This window comes from Pygocentrus nattereri, chromosome 1 (genome assembly GCF_015220715.1).
Source record: "Pygocentrus nattereri isolate fPygNat1 chromosome 1, fPygNat1.pri, whole genome shotgun sequence".
NCBI classification, from domain to species: domain Eukaryota; kingdom Metazoa; phylum Chordata; class Actinopteri; order Characiformes; family Serrasalmidae; genus Pygocentrus; species Pygocentrus nattereri.
Window position 1 is genome coordinate 44,965,705 of NC_051211.1, and position 20,433 is coordinate 44,986,137.

At 39.5% G+C, this 20,433-nt stretch overlaps 1 protein-coding gene across 1 annotated transcript in view; it reads left to right on the top strand.

Moving 5' to 3' along the window:
- LOC119263263 (deleted in malignant brain tumors 1 protein-like) overlaps positions 1-20,433 on the top strand; it is a 29,985-nt gene that overhangs the window by 515 nt on the left and 9,037 nt on the right. The window contains exons 2-13 of the mRNA XM_037538077.1: positions 1,372-1,632; positions 3,037-3,182; positions 3,237-3,339; positions 3,518-3,826; positions 7,739-7,866; positions 7,927-8,041; positions 8,177-8,485; positions 10,470-10,769; positions 10,944-11,243; positions 17,856-18,170; positions 18,986-19,300; positions 19,407-19,730. Of these exons, the coding sequence (XP_037393974.1) occupies positions 1,372-1,632; positions 3,037-3,182; positions 3,237-3,339; positions 3,518-3,826; positions 7,739-7,866; positions 7,927-8,041; positions 8,177-8,485; positions 10,470-10,769; positions 10,944-11,243; positions 17,856-18,170; positions 18,986-19,300; positions 19,407-19,730 (2,925 nt within the window). The remainder of the gene's footprint in view (positions 1-1,371; positions 1,633-3,036; positions 3,183-3,236; positions 3,340-3,517; positions 3,827-7,738; positions 7,867-7,926; positions 8,042-8,176; positions 8,486-10,469; positions 10,770-10,943; positions 11,244-17,855; positions 18,171-18,985; positions 19,301-19,406; positions 19,731-20,433) is intronic.

Consider the following 20,433-nt stretch of genomic DNA (forward strand, 5'->3'; position numbering starts at 1 on the left):
ACATAGGCCAAGCTCAAAATGGCAACATACTAATACTATTATGGTCTTAAAAATAAATCATTAAACAAACAGATAAAGTTATTTAGTATGGTGTGGCTTTTCCCTTTGATTATTTTAAAGACTGAAGGGTAACCCTGCAGACAGCCTTTTACAGACAGAAGAATCAACATTGCCCCATTCAGCATTTATTGCTTCAGACTTGAAAAACTTGGCCTAGCTGATTAATGTATGTGAGCCCATCCCAGCAGTCATCGGGCGGAAGGCAGAACACAACCTGGATAGGCTGCCAGTCCATTGCAGGGCAGACAGACAGACAGACAGACAGACAGACAGACAGTCACTCACACCCAGGGTTAATGCAGCATGTCCAATTGGCCTGACTGCATGTCTTTGGACTGTGGGAGGAAACCGGAGAACCCAGAGGCAACCCACGCAGACACGGGGAGAACATGCAAACTCCACACAGAGACGACCCTGGTCGCCTGGCCGGGGAATCGAACTCAGGCCCTCCTTGCTGTGAGGCGACAGCGCTACCCACCTCACCACGGTGCCGCCCTTAATATATCATAACATTTGAATTAATGTTACTAAATAATTCACAAAAAATAGGACAAATATTAGATGGTTCTTTAATGAATTAATTTAACTATCACTTAGCCATTAACTAAAGCCTCATGTTAACATTTAGGAATGGTTGAAATATTATTGGTGAACAAATGAAACACTTGATAAAGATATGTATAATTCAGTGTTGCCAACACTGCTCCTGGAATTTTCCTGCTGTATATGTTTAGGTGTTTAGTGTTCCAGATATTCAGGGCTGGACTGAAACTTGCACCTACTGGCAGTGTTCTTTTTTGGAGCGATACTATGGAAACCCACTCTTGGTTGTCTGGTTGTTTTGCATTCTTGCAAAGTTACTGTTAACCTGCAAAAGTAGTTTAAGCTAACGGCTCCAAAATGAAACACAGATGAACCCACTCAGATTTGTCTTTATTCTCTAAACTAATGCTTATGATGTCAGTTAGCCAGATGAACTTGCTTGATTGTGTATGAAGTTTTTTAGACTTTCTCGCCAAGCTTGGACCTAGCTTCCAGTGGTGTGGCCGCTGAGCCACACTCTCATTAAACCACAGTGGCACTGTGGTGGGACTTGAGGACTGATGCAACAGGGGAAGGAGCAAAGAGTTCCCTTTCTCTCTTCTGTCTTGCCCATAACTGCAGTCAGCTGACACTGGTTTGTCATTGGCAGTGCGGGTTCAAACCACTTACTATGGGTGTAGTCTGCCCTTAATGCGAAATACTAGACATATACAGATCACAACAAACATGAGCAACAAAGTTATTTCTTTCTATCCCTCTGTTGTACAGAAAGTGTGAGGTTGGTGGATGGTGGCAGTCACTGTGCTGGGAGAGTGGAGGTTCTTCATAGAGGACAGTGGGGAACAGTGTGTGATGATAACTGGGATATGAGAGATGCTGCAGTGGTGTGTAGAGAGCTGCGCTGTGGAGAGGCTGTAGATGCATTGAGTGATGCTTACTTTGGATCAGGATCAGGCTTAATCTGGATGAATAATGTGGCCTGTAGTGGATCAGAGTCTACACTGAAGAACTGTAAATCAGCAGGATGGGGTAAACATAACTGTGATCATTCTAAAGATGCTGGAGTCGTCTGTTCAGGTATGCTCCTGTATTTTCATAAATGTTTAATTGTGTTATAAGGTATTAATCATTTCTCATAAGCAGATAACTAATCCAACAGGGCAAAATAGTCTCTAAATGAGGTGTACTTGATAGTCAACATCTCATCTATGTCTCATCTAAAGAAAACTTGAGTTCTGTCTTAGCTGTTAGAAATTCTATAATACAACATATGAACACAAGGTTACAAAGAGTTTAAATATATAAAAATGCTTAAAAGAAAGATAGAGAAAGAGAAAGGAAAGAGTGTAGAAAAAGAGAACAGTGTATACAGTGATATAAACAAGCTGAAGCAAGGTAATCTGAGAAACTGAAGAGAGATAGATCAAATCAAATATGCAGTATCATTAAGCTGCCTAAGTGAAAACCAAGAATAGGAAAAAATAACACCTTGTAAATGTAAAATCACAAACAACAATGACAAACCTATATATCTGGAACTTGGTCCATATATCTGGCATGGTTTCTAAAAAAGCTCCACGATACAGATCATGCTATGATAAGTAGTTTCATTTTCAAGTCTGTACCAACCATTTTCAAGTGGTTGGGATAGTGTAGTGATTAACAACTCTGCCTTCTACACTGTAGACTGGGGTTCAATCCCCCACCAGGGCAAGCACCCTACACTAAACCAATAAGGGTCCTTGGGCAAGACTCCTAACACCACCTTGGCCTACCTGTGTAAAATGATCAAATTGTAAGTCACTCTGGATAAGAGTGTCAGCCAAATGCCGTAAATGTAAATGTGGAACTTACACCAAATTAAATTCTTGATAGTTTATAGCTTGAGACTTGCCATTATTCTACTATTGGAAGAGAAGTGGAGAGAAATTTATATTATCACTCAAAAATGTGTCCTTGGGTTCAATTAATTTGGCCCTGCTGGGCCTGGCCTCCACTTTGTAATACTGAACAAAAAAATCTACATTATGCACATATGATACAACTGGTGTGTCCCACAACTTTGAAGATCATTCCAATGTCTCTGGCTTTTAAATCGAGACAAAACATGCCATGTTCTGTACAAAACTTACACACTTAAGAGAAAAGACCCCCTTTTAGAGTGCTTTTAAAGGGTCTTGCCCCTAGGAAGGTTTCCATGTCCTCCTTATCCCTGGGGAAACCATGGTCACCTGGTTGTTGGGGGTCCAAGGCTGGAATCCAGACATAATCAGAAAGATGTTTTGTGGTTCCTACAGTGGTCATACTTTTTGGAAAACACAGTATATATTTAAACAAATATGAAATTTTTGTGCATTTTAATTAAAATACATCTTAATTACCACTTTCTCCATCTTGAAACTATTCATACTCTGTTCTCTCATAACATTTCAGGAGTCAGGCTGGTTGGTGGTTCTCACTGCTCTGGGAGAGTGGAAGTGCTTCATAGAGAGACCTGGTCCACAGTGTGTGATGCTGACTTTGACCAGCAGGATGCAGAGGTTGTGTGTCGAGAGCTGGGCTGTGGACTTCCGGTGGAGGTGCTGGGAGCAGCTGCTTTTGGCAGAGGGGAGGGCCAGGTGTGGTCAGAGGAGCTTCAGTGTAGAGGCAACGGATCTCAGATTTTCTTCTGTCCAACATCATCTTCACTCAAACACAACTGCTCCCATGATAATGATGTGGGTCTGGTGTGTGCTGGTAAGAAATATATCTTTCATACTTGCGCTTGTATTCCTCCAATTCACCCCACATTTGAAGCTGAAATTTATTTAGGGGTTTCATTTTCTGTATGCATCTCATTGATTCTGCATTAATATAGCAAATGTATGTATCTCTCTGCCTGTTTTCATATCACTCATTTTTCTTTCATGTTTAGGCAGTGTGAGGTTGGTGAATGGTGACAGTCGCTGTACTGGGAGAGTGGAGGTTCTTCATAGAGGACAGTGGGGAACAGTGTGTGATGATGGCTGGGATATGAGAGATGCTGCAGTGGTGTGTAGAGAGCTGGGCTGTGGAGAGGCTGTAAATGCACTGAGTGATGCTCACTTTGGACCAGGATCAGGACAAATTTGGATGGTTGACGTAGACTGTAGTGGGTCAGAGTCTACAGTGAAAAACTGCCACTCAGCACTTTGGGGTAAACAAGCGTGTAATCACTCTAATGATGCTGGAGTTTTCTGCTCAGGTAAGAAGAATTATCATCATTTTCACACTCATCAAGCCATTTAGTGGCCCCTAATGCCTTGTGGACGGGAGCATTGTCATCCTGGTGGAGACCACTGCCATCAGGATTTAAATGTTTCTTCATAGGATAAAGGTGATTAGCTTAGTATTGACTTGCAGTGACTCGTCTCTTTGTGGGGACAAGTGGATTCTAAGCATCCCTGCAAAATGCCCCCCACAGCATTATAGAATCACCAGATACCCTCACTTAGTGACATGCACAGACTTTGGTGAGGACAGGGGCTGAGCTGTTTCAAAAGGGCATTGGGGGGGAGGAGCACTTCTGGAACAATGCATATCAGGATATTTTCAGACTATGAAAATACAGTTATTGACAAAGTTATTGTAATATTGTTGTGTTCTTCATGCATATCCAATTTTAATTATGCAAACTTATATTCAAGTATACATTATATATTCATGTGCATTTTTCTTGTTGCAAGAACCAAACCTAACCTGATGATGATGATGATGATTATTATTATTATTATTATTATTATTATTAAAAATTCTTCAAATATGTGACTTGATCATAAAACACATTTGACATTTATTAGTCACATTTGGGGAAAAAAATGAAATGGAGCCAAAAAAATTCAGTTTCTCTGCCTGATCAGCACTGTGCAAGATTCAGACTGCACGGTGTCTGTAACCATTGCAACATAACTGATGATAGCAGGCTTTTTAAAATTCTTTTTTTATTGTGTTATTTTTTGGCTCAATTACTACTTAAGTGACCAAGCTGCCTGCTCTCCAGTAACAATTTTAAGTATTATTAAGGTTTTGCACAGTGGCAAATTAAATATTGAGAGCTTATCAAAAATGGCGCCATTAATTCTGAGGTCTGACTATTGAAGAGCAGGGTAACATGGGGCTAATAAAGTATGAAGAGAAACAGATGGACAGTCTGTAATTGTAGAACAAATGGTAATTGGTAAGTGGACTCTATAAAATAGACAGTGAATGCAGAAACAAGCAGGTGTACGTAATGAAGTGGCTGGTAAGTGACTGTAGGTAAAATGTAGATAAAAACAGTGAAGAAAGCAGTGATTCATAAGTTTACTTTGACCTGTAATTAAATGAAAACAGTATAGAAACATATAATTTAATGTTTTGCCTTTTGAATGTCTGAAACACTGTAAATTTATCAAAAACTTCTTCAACAGGTGGTGCAATGATGTTTGGGTACAAAAGGACCATCCATGAAAGGCAGAGGCCTTTATGACAGAGGATGGGTCAAGGCCCACCCGTTGCCCAAAAATGTGATAACAGTTATAGAACATTAGGATTCATTCATTAACTGTTCTTAAAGTCCACCAATGATTCTACTTTGAGCTAAAGCCCTGGAATAAAACTTATCTGAGATGGACTGAAACAAAGTGTAAACGTGTGCTGTCATCTGACGAGTCCATCTTTCAATGTTGTTTTTTTTTTTTATTTTAGTACCAGAACCACCTCTAATTCACATCTCTAGCCAGTGGCTCACGATTCACTGAATGGGCTTTAAGGAAGCTTGAAAAATAGTAAAATATTCTCTTCAAAATTTAGAGCAGCATCCCCAGTAAAATCTAAATCTTGTCATTATAGCTGAGGTAGAGAAACAGTGTATCTGGCACAAGGTATATGCTGTATCAATCTATAAAAAACAGAAAAGAAGAATACATTGCATTCTTTACATTCTCCACATGTAAAGTTTTCACAGTAGGTGAATATAATATACTTTTCATCAACTATTAACAGTGTATGGCAGAACATAGCAAATTCTCAAGAAGAACTTGATAGCATGGCTATGACAAAGTACACAGCCACAAAGTATATATATTTTTTATGATTGCTTAAGCACGATTTTGAAAACAGGGCTCTTTTTGTGCAAACACTACACACAGTTCATACAGCCACATACACAAGCAGCAGAAAAAAATCTGATCTTTTGCAAAATTAAACATTTTATTCAAAACTGTACAATTTATAAACACAATTTTATGACCGTATGGTGCACACATCATTCATACGATTTTATTCTATTTGGATCAGTTACACATTTCTGTGCTTAATATAAAACACCTTTGACATTTCTGCTTTTCTTTTGATAAAGTTGCAAAGTTTTCATGCGAAAGTTTATACAGTCAATTATACAGTGTGTGAGACTGTCAATGTCCCCCCATAAGGATCACACAGTTCCTCCTATACTGTTGTGTCAGAACAGCGTTTCAGAGCCTCTGCAGTCCCCTCAGACCCTTTCTTAACTGTGAGGGTGACAGCATTTATACACTGGCAGAAGATGAACCAGGTTCATCTGACCTTCCAATGGGAAGGAAGGGGTGATGAATTATATGCCTCCTTGGCTTTGGCATCAAGCAGATCCAGTATTTTATTGTCTCTGGTGTGACGGGTTTCATACTGTGTGAAGTTTGTCAGAGTACGGGATCGAGAAATGTGGTTAAAGTCAGGCTTTATTTTTAATTACAAATTATGTTACATATTTAATATCACATATTTTCAATACTCAAAATCAGTGTAAACTGAAAGATAGAGCTAGATATAATTCACTTTCTAATAATATTTGTCATATGTAATATAACCGTAGTGAGTGGGATTTGGGTGATTTTGGAGCTGGATCTCTGGCTGATGGATGGTCACAGGTGGATGAAATCACTCTGGATGGTGAGGGCAGAGTCTGATGAGTGATGTGATGTGTGAATCATGTTGCTTTTAGGTGATTTTCCGAGCCAGACTACTCACTGATGCTGACATCACAGCTCAATGATGTCATGCTTTCTCATCTTCTGAATGTCCTGATTTGTGGATCATATTTGTACTTTAAACCGTTCTGAAGTTATGAAGGCTAGAAATGACCTACCATTTTGCAAATTGCGGGCCTGGTCATAAGGGTTCATTTTTAGCTTCCCCATCTGCCTTTGACTCTGTTTCTTTGACAGTCAGCCAACTTAATCAGAGCTGTCTTCACTGTCATGAGAAGAAGACTCTGAAGAGGAAGACTGCTTCACTGTTTGACACAATTTCTGTTTCTTTTAGTGTGGTTTAGACACTAATTTTTCTCTTTCTAAAGCAATTTAGCTTCATCAGCTTCACTGATAAGAGGCACATTTATAATTTGAGCATTGCTTCATTGATTGTTAAATGTATAAAAAATTTTTTCAAACCCAATTTATTTAACATTTGCTTTAAGTCACCTTCAAATTGGCACTCAGACCATTCATATGATCAACTTATAATAATAGAATGACAAGACTTAAAAAAAAAAAGAAAATTAAGCAAGTGAAAGATTAAATATATTGTCTTTGTACTGTTTTCAGTTGAATACAGCTCGAAAAGGATTCGCAAAACAATCCTTTAAGTTTTTCTTTTTTTTCATTTGGTGCATAACAAATAAAGATTCTGATTCTGATTCTGATTCTAAAGCACAAGCATCAGAATAATTGAATCATTGCTTTTGACCACAATTTCCAACCCAGTTTACTAATGTTTATCATACTTCTCAACACAGATATGATTAGTTACTGTACCTTTTGAAACACTAGTCAGTCTTTGTGAGTGAAGCCCCTGCCATCCATGCCTCTTTTAAATGTACCTAGATATTTTGTATATATTTTTTCTTGATTGCTAAAGATCACCTGTATCTGCTAAACATGTAAAATATGTCATAAAGCATAGTAGGATTTAAACTACTGGGGTGTCTGATAGCCTAGTGGTAGGAAAGGTGAACCAGTAACTAAAGGCACATGTTTAAATCCTAGGACTGACTAAGTATATCTGGTCCTGCCCTCGAGCAAGCCCCCCTTTTTCCCAGGTAGTGCTCCTATAGGATCATTAAGAATAAAAAGTTCTCTTTTCTACCTTTGTAATATTTCAGGAGTCAGGCTGGTTGGCGGTTCTCGCTGCTCTGGGAGAGTGGAGGTGCTTCATGGAGAGACCTGGTCCACAGTGTGTGATGCTGACTTTGACCAGCAGGATGCAGAGGTTGTGTGTCGAGAGCTGGGCTGTGGGCTTCCTGTGGAGGTGCTGGGAGCAGCAACTTTTGGCAGAGGGGAGGGTCAGGTGTGGTCAGAGGAGCTTCAGTGTAGAGGCAACGAATCTCAGATTCACTTCTGTCCAACATCATCTTCACTCAAACACAACTGCTCCCATGACCGTGATGTGGGCCCAGTGTGTGCTGGTAAGTGCATTTAAAGGTTTTCTTTTCTGCAAACATTTTTTCTTTGCATCATTTTAAGTTGACAGTTTAGCACTGAGGAGCTGTCTTTTTTTTCCATCTCATTTTTGTCTCATATTCTCTCTCTCTGTTATACAGACAGTGTGAGGCTGGTGGATGGTGGCAGTCGCTGTGCTGGGAGAGTGGAGGTTCTTCATAGAGGACAGTGGGGAACAGTGTGTGGTGATTACTGGGATATGAGAGATGCTGCAGTGGTGTGTAGAGAGCTGCACTGTGGAGAGGCTGTAGATGCACTGAGTGATGGTCACTTTGGATCAGGATCAGGACAAATCTGGATGAATAATGTGGCCTGTAGTGGATCAGAGTCCACACTGAAGAGCTGTAAATCACCAGGATGGGGTAAACATAACTGTGATCATTCTAAAGATGCTGGAGTCATCTGTTCAGGTAAACTATATTCGCATATTAGAAAGAAACAATATAATAAACTGATTTTAAATTAGGGCGGCACGGTGGCGTGGTGGGTAGCGCTGTCGCCTTACAGCGAGGAGGGCCTGGGTTCGATTCCCCGGACGGGTGATCAGGGTCCTCTCTGTGTGGAGTTTGCATGTTCTCCCTGTGTCTGCGTGGGTTTCCTCCGGGTTCTCTGGTTTCCTCCCACAGTCCAAAGACATGCAGTCAGGCCAATCGGACATGCTAAACTGCCCCTAGGTGTGAGTGTCTGTCTGTCTGCCCTGCGATGGACTGGCGACCTGTCCAGGGTGTATCCTGCCTTCCGCCCGAAGACTGCTGGGATAGGCTCCCGCGACCCTGACGGAGAAGCGGCTTAGAAAATGGATGGATGGATGGATGGATGGATTTTAAATGAGCACATTCACATTTTCTACCGCTTAAACTTTGTTACTTTAGTTATGAATTGTACTTACAGTTTACAGTTTTTCTGTATTTTTTATTTCAGAAAAGCATTGCAGTACTGTTTACAACAATAGAGTAATGATTGATATAGAAATACAGATTCACGAAGTTTAACTATGGCCACTACACACTGTACAGGCCGCTGAAAGAAGGTTAATTGGAAATGCTCCAATCAAAGTTACAGTGAACACACATTACTAAGCAGAATGTATACGACTACAAAAGCAGTCTTATGGGCTTGTCTTTAATACCCCTTCCCTAAGGGAAACTCAGTATTTCTGCTGCTGAGGTACTGTGCACTGTTACTGCTGCTGTTACTGTGCACTGCCCATCCCAAACTCACACCTAACAAACTACTAAATTGGGCCTACTCATTAGCAGCAGGAGTCATAGGCTGTCCATTGCATAGATGGGGAAAGTGGCATCATTCTCTTTACTCCCACAGTCAGCAGTAAATCTTGGGGTAGGGAATATATAAAGTTGCTTCAAAGCTGTGGCACAGGTGTCACAGCTGTTGAGGCTAACCCTCAGCATATTCAATTCAATTCAATTCAACTTTGTCATTATACAATACAGGGTAGTACAGTATAACGAAACTCTATCGGGCTAACTTTCCAGTCCAGTAATAAAAGATGCATAGTAAACAGTGCAAAGGCAAAGACAGTAAAAGACAGACAAAATGTGCATAGTCAGTAGGTACAGGTGTCAAATGTAGACAAGATGTGCGTAGGCAAGTGTTATAGGTGTATTGGATGTATAGACAGTTAATGCATAGTCAGATATTCAAGTGTATATATAACACTGTACAGACTAATTCCACTACTAGCATTAGCTCTTCTGAAGGGACACCCCCTATCACTCAAAGCCTCTGTCTAATGTGTCTCACAATGTGCAATTACAAAATAGTTTCACTGGCTTGACTGATGTAAACATGGTTTCCAGAACCTGTTTGTTTGGGTGAAACAGACAAATTCTTGACTAGGGTGCCAAATAGGCCAAAGTCACCAGTAGTCACAGTCACTGCTTCACACTGCTAGGTTGCCTCTGGCACCTCTGATCACTGTGCAGCTCTTCTGTTGCCCCAAACAAAATCTTTTCTACTAGTCAGTCCACTATAATCATGGCATTGTAATGCTTTGGGAACTGGATGCTACCACACCATGGTAACGACATCTTCCTGCCCTGAAAGAGGAGATTCCCATGGACTGCTAGGCTATCCTTGGGAATTGTAGGCTTCTCTGAGCCACTGTAGCCAACCACTCTGGCTTCCAGCATGTCACTGTCTTGTACTTGCTGGAGTTTCTCCATGCTGATACTGTAGGGGCTATATATATATATATATATATATATATATATATATATATATATATTGTTCATAATATGGTTGGTTTACAAATGTAACATATTAGACAGGACAGTGACAATGGTCTCCTAAAAAAAGTTTAATTAATCAAATTTAAATGTACATACCCTTAGACATCCTTGAATGATCTTTTTTCTAACGATTATATTTTAGAAGTCAGGCTGGTTGGTGGTTCTCGCTGTTCTGGGAGAGTGGAGGTGCTTCATGGAGGGACCTGGTCCACAGTGTGTGATGCTGACTTTGACCAGCAGGATGCAGAGGTTGTGTGTCAAGAGCTGGGCTGTGGGCTTCCTGTGGAGGTGCTGGGATCAGCTGCTTTTGGCAGAGGGGAGGGTCAGGTGTGGTCAGAGGAGCTCCAGTGTAGAGGCAACGAATCTCAGATTTACTTCTGTCCAACATCTTCACTCAAACACAACTGCTCCCATGAGAATGATGTGGGTGTGGTGTGTGCTGGTAAGTGATTTATTGATTGATTGATTGATTGATTGATTGATTGATTGATTTCAGTTAGTTAGAATGGTGTCACATTTTAACACATTTAACGCATTTTTGTTCAAAAATAGTTGTTTGGTGATTTCTGATTTGGTCTTGCCATCTGTATATTCTCTCTCATTCTGTCTCTCACAGGCAGTGTGAGGTTGGTGGATGGCGGCAGTCGCTGTGCTGGGAGAGTGGAGGTTCTTCATAGAGGACAGTGGGGAACAGTGTGCGGCTATATCTGGAATATGAGAGATGTTTCAGTGGTGTGTAGAGAGCTGAGCTGTGGGGAGCCATTGAGCCTGGATGCTGCTGTAGGAGGATCAGGACCGATCTGGATGAGTCATGTGGACTGCAGTGGATCAGAGTCTACACTGAAACACTGTGGATCACTGGGATGGGGCAAACATATCTGTATTCATCTTTTCGATGTTGAAATTCATTGTTCAGGTATGTTTCAATCGTTTTATTACCAAATCCTACTACTTGCCAAAAAGCTACACAGATGCCCAAACAGCTAAATAACTAATAAACAAATGTTTCAGTCTTTAATGTGTCTTTAGCCTTTAGTATAGCTTCTGTTTTTATTGCTTTCAGCTTTTCAAAGAAATATGCAGGAATTTAAATTATTGTTCACATTAAAAGTTCAGTCTTTGACTTTGTTTACACTTTATCCTTTCATCAATCCATATAGTCCTAATTGCAAATTTAGATTAATAGTCCACAAAACCTGATTCTGCATCTCACATGTCCAGTTTTGTTATTTTATTTCAAAATGTATAATTATATGCTTATAAGTAATTAAATACTCATTATTTATATATTAATTAACTGCTCATTTAATTTTTTGATCATTTTAAGTTTTTGATTAGGTACTTATTCATTGGTAATTGAGTACACCATTAATTGATAGTTTAGTTTATCAGTTTTCAGCTTATTTACTCTTTAATTATCTATTACTTACTAAACTGCTAATGAACTGATAAGTGTGTTTACTCATAAATAGGTAACATAAAAAATGATAAAGAACTTATATTTTAATTTCCTTTTTAATTATCTGTTGGTTAATTAACTGATCATTACACTTTCTTCCACTGTGCAGTGTTGTATTTTTTATGTATGTTTTTGGGCTTTACTGGACACTTTCCTTCACTGCCACATATTAACTTAATGAAACTTTACCATTAATTATTGCTTTGTGTGTCCCTTTAGGTGATCTTCACTATTACTCTACTAATTATAATACGAATTCATGATTAAGAGCAGCCCATACAGAATTCACTGTGAATCACAGAAATGAAAACAAACAAACAAAAAAGAACTTGTGGACAAACTGTTTAGGCCTAAAACAGGCTGCTTATCCAAAGTATGTAAACAGTTACCTTTATAAGCGAATGAAATAGCCATACACTGACAGAATCTATCATATTATTATCTTATTATTTAGGATTTAACGGATTAAATGTTAATTGATATTTGTATATTTCCCACTTTATTTGAGGGGACACAAAACAAGTAGAGATAAATTAAGATATCAGTACCAAGTCTTAATCATGAGTCTATAGTATGAATTGTAGTGAGAATCATCTCTTTACTGAGACGGACACAAAGTGGTGATTAATTTATTACATTAAATCAGAAGATTAAATATCAGATAATTAACAAGATTAACACATAAGCACTTGTTACTTCTCTTGCTACTTATTTATTTGAATAAACGTACATCAGTTCATTGCCAGTGTAGTAAGCAGTAGTTAATGCACAGTTAATAAGTAAATAAGCTCTGAACTATAACAAACTAAACTGATCTGTTAACTGTACACTCAATTACTAATTTCTAAGTACTTAAACAATAACTAATGCTTAATGAACAGTGAATTAGTGTACACATAATGAGTATGTAACTTATTTACATATAGCTATCAATTAATGTGTGACCTTTACTGTAAAGATTTACAGTGCATTTCTTTGTCATTGTGTTTGTAATGGCTTCTTAACAGCTGCACATTCTTTCAGACCCATAGTGTTAAATTGCCTTCTAACAATGGAAGGATGAACATAAAAACTTTTTTTTTTATCTGAAGCAATGTAAGTGGAGTGGAGCTTGATTTTCTTTTATGTCTCAAAGACAAAAGCTTTAAGTACTTTAAGTGAGGACATTTGGGATGTGGTAGAATGGAAGATTCACAGCATGAATGTGTAGCTGCAAAATCTTTAACAGTTATGTGAAGCAATCATGTCAACGTGGACCAGAATCTCCCAGCACCTTGTTGAATATGTAGACATGCCACAGGTGAGTGTGTCTGGTGAGTGTGTGTGTGTGTTTGTGTGTGTGTGTGTGTGTGTGTGCGTGTGTGTGTGTGTTTGCATATATTCATAGTACAGTGCAAAGTTTTAAAAAAGCATGTTAGTATGTTAGATGATTCCTAAATGGAACAGCAAACATCACAAAAACTCTACCACTTAAACTGATCTTAACACCAACATTCACAAACATGAATTTTGAAGAATTTGTACATACTCTAATGAAATATGTTGATTTTATAAGCAGAAATACAATTGTTGCCATGACTAGCTACTTCATTAACTAAAGCTCCTTATACTATGTACCACCACAGAGCAGGTACTATTAGGGTGGTGGATCATTTTCAGCACTGCGGTGACACTGACATGGTGCTGGTGTGTTTGTGTTTGTTGCGCTGGTCTGAGTGGATCAGACACAGCAGTGCTGCGAATAGTCCACCAACCAAAAACATGCATCCAACAGTGTCCTGTGGGCAGTGTCCTGTTGCTACTGATGAAGGTCTAGAGGATGACCAACACAAACTGTGCTGCAAAAGATGAGTTATTGTCACTAACTTTACCTCTACAAGAGGGACCAACAAGATAGGTGTGTTTAACAGAGTGGACAGGATTAGAGGGTCATCTGTAATTTTACCAGCATGTTTTATCACCCTGCTGTTATAGATGTCCTGAAGCACTGGCAGACTACATATAATGATCTTCTCCACTGTCCTCATTATGTGCTGGAATTTAGCTTGTTCTTGTGACATGGAGAAACCAAACAAGATGGTTATGGATGATGTGAGGACGTACCTAATGATTGTGGTTTAGAACTGGATCATCAGGCTCTGTGGCAGGTTGAATTTCTTAAGCTGTGTCAGGAAGAGCATTCTCCTCTATGCTGTCTTGGCTGTGGAGACTATATTCTTCTCACAGTCTAGGTTCCTGGATTTGGTGCTGTCCAGGAACTTGAGTGAATTCACATTGGACATTACAGAGCTATTGATGATGAGTTTTGAGCCTGAGGTTCACCACCATCTCTAGTCTTTTCCATGTCCAGCAGCAGGTGGCTGCTGCTGCACCAGGAGATGAGCTGCTCGTCTTCCTTTCTGTAGGGAAATTCTTCACCATTGGCTGTGAGGCCCAACAAGGTGGTGCCATCTGCAAACTTCAGGATCTTCACAGCCAGAAAATGTGAAGCAGCAGTCATTGATAGACTGAAAAGAAAGAGTCATAGTACACAAACTTGTTGCTCTCCAGTACTGAGGGAGAGGGGGTCTGATCTGTGTTTTTGTAGTTGTGTGTTTCTGCATGTGCTGTCCCTTGTTTGTCAGGAAATCCATGATCCGTCTGCGGATGGGATCTGGCAAAGACAATTGACACAGTTTGATCTGCAGGAGCTCATGGGCTATGGTGTTGAAAGCCAAGCTGAATTCCACAAACAGAACTCTACTATAGGTTCCAGGACTGTTGAGATGCAGTATGAAGTTAACAAACTTGACAGACTTGTTTGTGATGGCCTTCAGGTGAGCTAGGACCATGTTGTCAAAGACTTCATAACTACAGAGGTCAGGGCTGCTGACCTGTAGAGCATGTGTTTTTTTGTTTGTTTTTTTGGGGGATGGTTGGGGAGGGCAGGGACTGGAATGAGGTTCTAGTTGTTCTAGTTGAAGGTGATTGTACTTTTGAGATTTGTACTAGTTGATAAGGTTGGATGAAGAGACCAAGTCTGGCCCTGGTACTTACGTTTTGGTCTATTGAAAAGCCTGATGATGTCCAGCTCATTGATAAGGAGATAAGCAGGATGCAAAGATGAGAGACCCAGGATCGGGGAGGGCAGGGGACAGGAAGGCTGATTATTGTTTTTTTTTCCCACTTTCCACATTTTTCAAATTCTAATCTACAGTACAACAAGTCTTTAGAGAGCTGGCAGTCATTCAGGAAGCAAGAGTTTTTCTAACCTTGTAGTTGCTGATCCCTTGTAAGCCATTCCATATTTAAGTTGTTTTGCAGCAATGTGGCCTCTCCAAGTATTTTTTCTTTGCTGCTTTAATCCCTTTCTCCAGCCTGTTTTCCTGTTTTCCTTTTTTTGGCTTTTTATGGAGAATTCTGTCCCGTTTCCTGAGTGCTATTTTCTTTTTCCCTCTGAAACTGTTTGAGTTCAATTCATTTTTGTACCAATATGAGCTTGAAAATACCATTGGATGAGCAAAGTTGCAAGACTCCAACCATATTATCACAATTGCTATCATTTGTAGCCACCAAAATAATGAATGGCCAAATGCGTCCAAGCAAATAAGAAATATACTGGAATCATACTAAAAATTATACTTATACTGGCATGAAAATGAAACATACAGCTCAGGAGCAACATGCAGGAAGCAGGACACAACAAGGTCACTGTTACAGGATCACTATTTCTGCTCTATTTGCCAAACAGATGCACTTTGTAGTTCTACAGTTACAGAATGTAGTTCATCTGTTTTGCTGTATATATATTAGCTGAAACAGATTGAGGAAAATGTGATGTGTTGCATCGCCACTCTCCTCACATCACTCTCCTCTCTTTCTGCTTTGTCCTATCTCAACCTCAGCCATATTTCATCCCTCTACTCATTCTTCATCTTGCCTCTTCCCTTCTTATGCATCCTGACCATCTTTGTTCATCCTATTCCTCCGTCTTCATCCAGGCTTTCCTCTTTTTTCCTACTACTTCCCATCTTTTCATTATTCATCTCATCCCCCTTCACTAATTCAACTTTTCGCTGTCCATTCAAACACCCCACCACTCTTCCTTCATTCCACCCCCTTCCTGCATAATATTCGTTTTTCATCTCTCTCCTCCTCAGCTTATCCCATGCCGTCTCCCCTTTATCCTACTTCATCTTATTCCAGCTGCCAGCCCTGTCAGAGTCTCAGCTTATTCATTCTCTGCACCACTCTCTGTCTGTTGCCAACAACTGACTCTTCATGCCTTCCAATTCTACTGGTTCATGTTTGCAGATCCTTTGGGCTCATGTAAACATAATTAGTGTCATTCATAGTATTTTTAATGCAAAGACTAACACAATGAACAACCATGTCAGTGTGAATGTGGAATAAACATTGCTGACTGACCAAAATATAACCTATGATTTGCATTTCATAGTTACAGTGCTGTGAGAAAGGATTTGTCTTCTTCTGTTCTTCTTTTGTATATTTGTGACACCTGAATGTTTGACATCGTCAAACTATGTTTAATATTAGACAAAGATAACCCTCGTAAACACAAAACACTGTTTTTAAATGATGATCTTATTTATTGTGTAAAAACTGTTGAGCCCTACATGACCCTATGTGGAAAAGTATTTGCTCCCTAAGACACTAAATCCACCAGTAACTAAATTAAATTGACTTTTGGGTTCAATTTCACTAACCACACCCAGGCATGATTACTGCCAGACCTGTTGAATCTAAACATCAGTTCAATAGAACAATGTAAATCTGGCAATGCAAGAATGCAATGGCAGCAAGAAGGTGTCAAAAAGTGATGTCTCCTGAATAGGGTTACAAAGCCATTTCTAAGCAAACCACAGTGAGTACAATTATACAGAAATGGAGAAAGCTTGGAACATTGATGAACCTTCGTAAGACTGGCCAGCCTACCAAATGCCGAGGGCATCAATGACTCATACAGGAGGTGACAAAAGAACCCATATAAAGGGTCATCATTACATCTGGTGTAAAGCCTGAATTCTACCATAAGTTTTACCAACAGTAAAGTAACAGTAAGTAGTGTGATAGTCTGGTGCTACTTTGCTTTTGCAGGACCTGGATGACTGGTCACAATTGATGGAACCTTGAATTCTGCTCTCTGTCAGAAAATGATCCAAAGCACACAAGAAACTCCACCTCTCAATGGCTGAAAAGAAACTAAATCAAGGTTTTGGAGTGGCTTAGTCAAAGTCCTGACTTAAATCCCATTGAGATGTTGGCACTACCTTAAATGGGCAGTTCTTGGTCAAAAACCCCATCCAATATAGCCGTAATAAACAAATCTATAAAGAACAATGGCACAGCAATGTACAAGACTCAACTTATCGTAAACTCTTGACTGCAGTTGTCACTGCCAAAAGTGGCACAATCAGAATTAGGGGGCAGTTATTTCATGTGGGAGATATAGTTTTTGAATAGATCTTTATCTTCAATAAAGGCAATTTAAAAGCTGCATTTTGTATTTACTTGTATTGTCTTTATTTTCTATTCAAATTAGTGGGATGAGATGAAACATTTAAATGTGAAAAATTAGTGAAAATAAAAGATGGGGCAAATACTTTTTTTACAGCACTGTACATAAGGACAGCATCTATGTGATGTGTTTAATGTTTAATGTTTTGCAGAAAGTGCTTTGTCAATATTTTACCATTTACATGAATGTAGGAAACTGAAATTCGACAAAAACATGGAAATAACAATTTGCCTGACTCCTGATAACTTCAAACTGACTGACAACATAAAAGCAAAACCTTGAGTTATACAAATATAAGTCACATGAGAATTACAGCACAGGACTATTAGATTTACAGTTTACTTGAAAAGACCAATCATAATTTAAAATCTTGATGTTAGTATCAAAGTTGAGCATAGAATAAAACTTTCCTTTCACCACTAGCAGAAAATAAAATCTACTGGACAAGTAGATTCATGTGGAAGGGAAACTATATAAGCAACTATCTCCTTGTGAACTTCTCACTTTTGTTTATGTTATGCACATTTGTTATGTGGTTACATCACACACAGGTCATAGAAGGTCCAAGCTTACTGGTGGTCCTCATCGCTGCTCTGGGAGAGTGGAGGTGCTTCATGAAGAGACCTGGTCCACGGTGTGTGATGCTGACTTTGACCAGCAGGATGCAGAGGTTGTGTGTCGAGAGCTGGGCTGTGGGCTTCCTGTGGAGGTGCTGGGAGCAGCTGCTTTTGGCAGAGGGGAGGGTCAGGTGTGGTCAGAGGAACTTCAGTGTAGAGGAATTGAATCTGAGATTTCCCTTTGTCCAACATCATCTTCACTTAGACTCAACTGCACCCATGGCAGTGATGTGGGACTCATATGTTCTGGTTAAGTATAACATTTGAGCTTTTTTATATTGGATATTAATCAGGGCTGTGCAATGCAGCAATATTGTCACACATGCTAGGAAAAATGAATCCTGTGTGAATGTAAACAAGGTAACAGTCACACGTGTTAGACCTTTGTGTGTGTATGTCTTTGATCATTTATTTTGTTGTGTTGAAGTGCTCATGGAAATTGTAGTCATTTGCTAGGTCAGTTATTCATGAGCCATTTTAACTTTTGGATTTGATCGATATTGAGTGATCTGCTCAGTGTAGTTGCAAAAGCTTTAATGCAGGTAGGGGTTTAATGTTTGTGTTTGTTGTAGTCCATCAGGTAAATCAAACAGTAAAAAACAAATGCAGATGTTTGTAAACAAGGTGGTTGTGATGTAGAAGTAATTTAGTGTGGGATTTTAAAGTTATACTTAGTGACAATAACAATTTAAGATTTTCAGTTTGCCTGCTGAAAAAAAGGTCTCTTGAATCAAACCAAGAATTAAAAATACAAAACAAACAAACTAACTAATGAATAAGATACAAACTTTTAGAGTATGATCTGTTTATTTACAGTTAAAATGACAATTGTTTTAGATTTTTTACCATTTATACTTTATATAACATTTTATGTAGTTTTTTTATCTCAATGAAAATTTTGTTTGTACATCAATACTTTCATAACACTGTCACATGATCAACAATGTTATGTACCTGGCCCTGTTAATGACTTACTTCATGTTGTGCTATAGTTATTACTGTACCTGTATTTCTGTTGAACTGCTGTATCAATAAATAACTGCTGTTTCACTTTGTGTGCTCAGGTCACACTCAGGCTCGGCTGGTGAACGGCTCTGACTCCTGTTCTGGTCGAGTAGAGCTCCAGTACCTCAGTGAATGGGGCACAGTGTGTGATGTAAGCTGGGATATGAGAGCTGCCAGTGTCCTCTGTGGTCAGCTGAAGTGTGGGAGTGCTGTGGCTGTGTTGGGGTCAGACTGGTTTGGGGAGGGGAGTGGCCAGATCTGGGCTGATGTGTTTGATTGTCAGGGGAACGAAACACACCTGTCAAAATGTCCCATTTCATCATGGAGTCGCACTGCATGCTCTCATAAACAGGATGCTGGAGTCATCTGCAGTGGTGAGTTGTCTGAGATTTACAGGTCATAATTAAAAACATGTTTAATGTATGAATATGATATAAAAAGCAAAGCATCTCATGAAGTCAACAAAATGAATTAATTTAGGTTCACTCATGGCAGTTCATGAGGGGCAAGTGCGGTTGTCTGGAGGGATGGAGTGTGAGGGGGAGGTGGAGGTTTACTTCAAGCAGGACTGGAGGAGAGTTCTGCTGGACTCCTGGAGTGAGTCTGTGGCCTCTGTGGTCTGCAGACAGCTGGGCTGTGGCTCCGTGTTCAGCTTCTCCAGCTCATTTACATCCAGTCCTGAACACGGCCATGTGTGTGTGACGGGTTTCAATTGTTCTGGGAGTGAAGCTCATCTGGGGAACTGCAGCAGCGGACAAGCAGTCAACTGCAGCTCCAGAGAACAGCTCTCAGTCACCTGCTCTGGTATGTATTTTGGAATTATTTTGAAACACATTAATAAAACCAGGTGTGGAAACTTTATTACCTAGTTTACTGTATGTAATTAACATTTTTGATTATTCATATGATTATCATTTCAATAAGTTCATTTTAAAATAGCCGTAATAAATTAGCACAACCTGAAGGGAAAGTAATTGATGTGATTGAAACTGTGCTATTTACCCTACTAATGCCAGCAATTCACTCTATGTAACATGTAAATACACTTATATGGCAAAAATCATACAACAGCAGTATGTAAGTTAATTATGAAGTGGACAGCTTGGGAATGCCCACACTGGTTTAAGTTGTGAGGTGTTATCTTGTGAGAGAGGATGAACACTGGCTAGCATGTTGATGGCAAGGTGACGTGAATTATGAGTTCAGACGAGGCATGACAGTGTGTGCCTGATGGATAGGAAATTCCATTTACAAAGTTGTGCAGGCATTTAACATTTCTCAATCCATAGTGTCATGTCTGTACTGGGAATACATCGTAGAAGGCATTACCATTTTGTAAGGCGTTACTCAGCTCCGGAGTGGTGCAATGGTCCAAGCGTTGACCCTATCATCAGGACATTGTGTTTGATCCCTGGTGATGCCACAGCCATCAGTGGATGGGAGTCTAATAGTCCAGTACAGGTGTTTGTTAGCTAATGTAACAGCGCTGGCATTTGGAGCTTTCCTC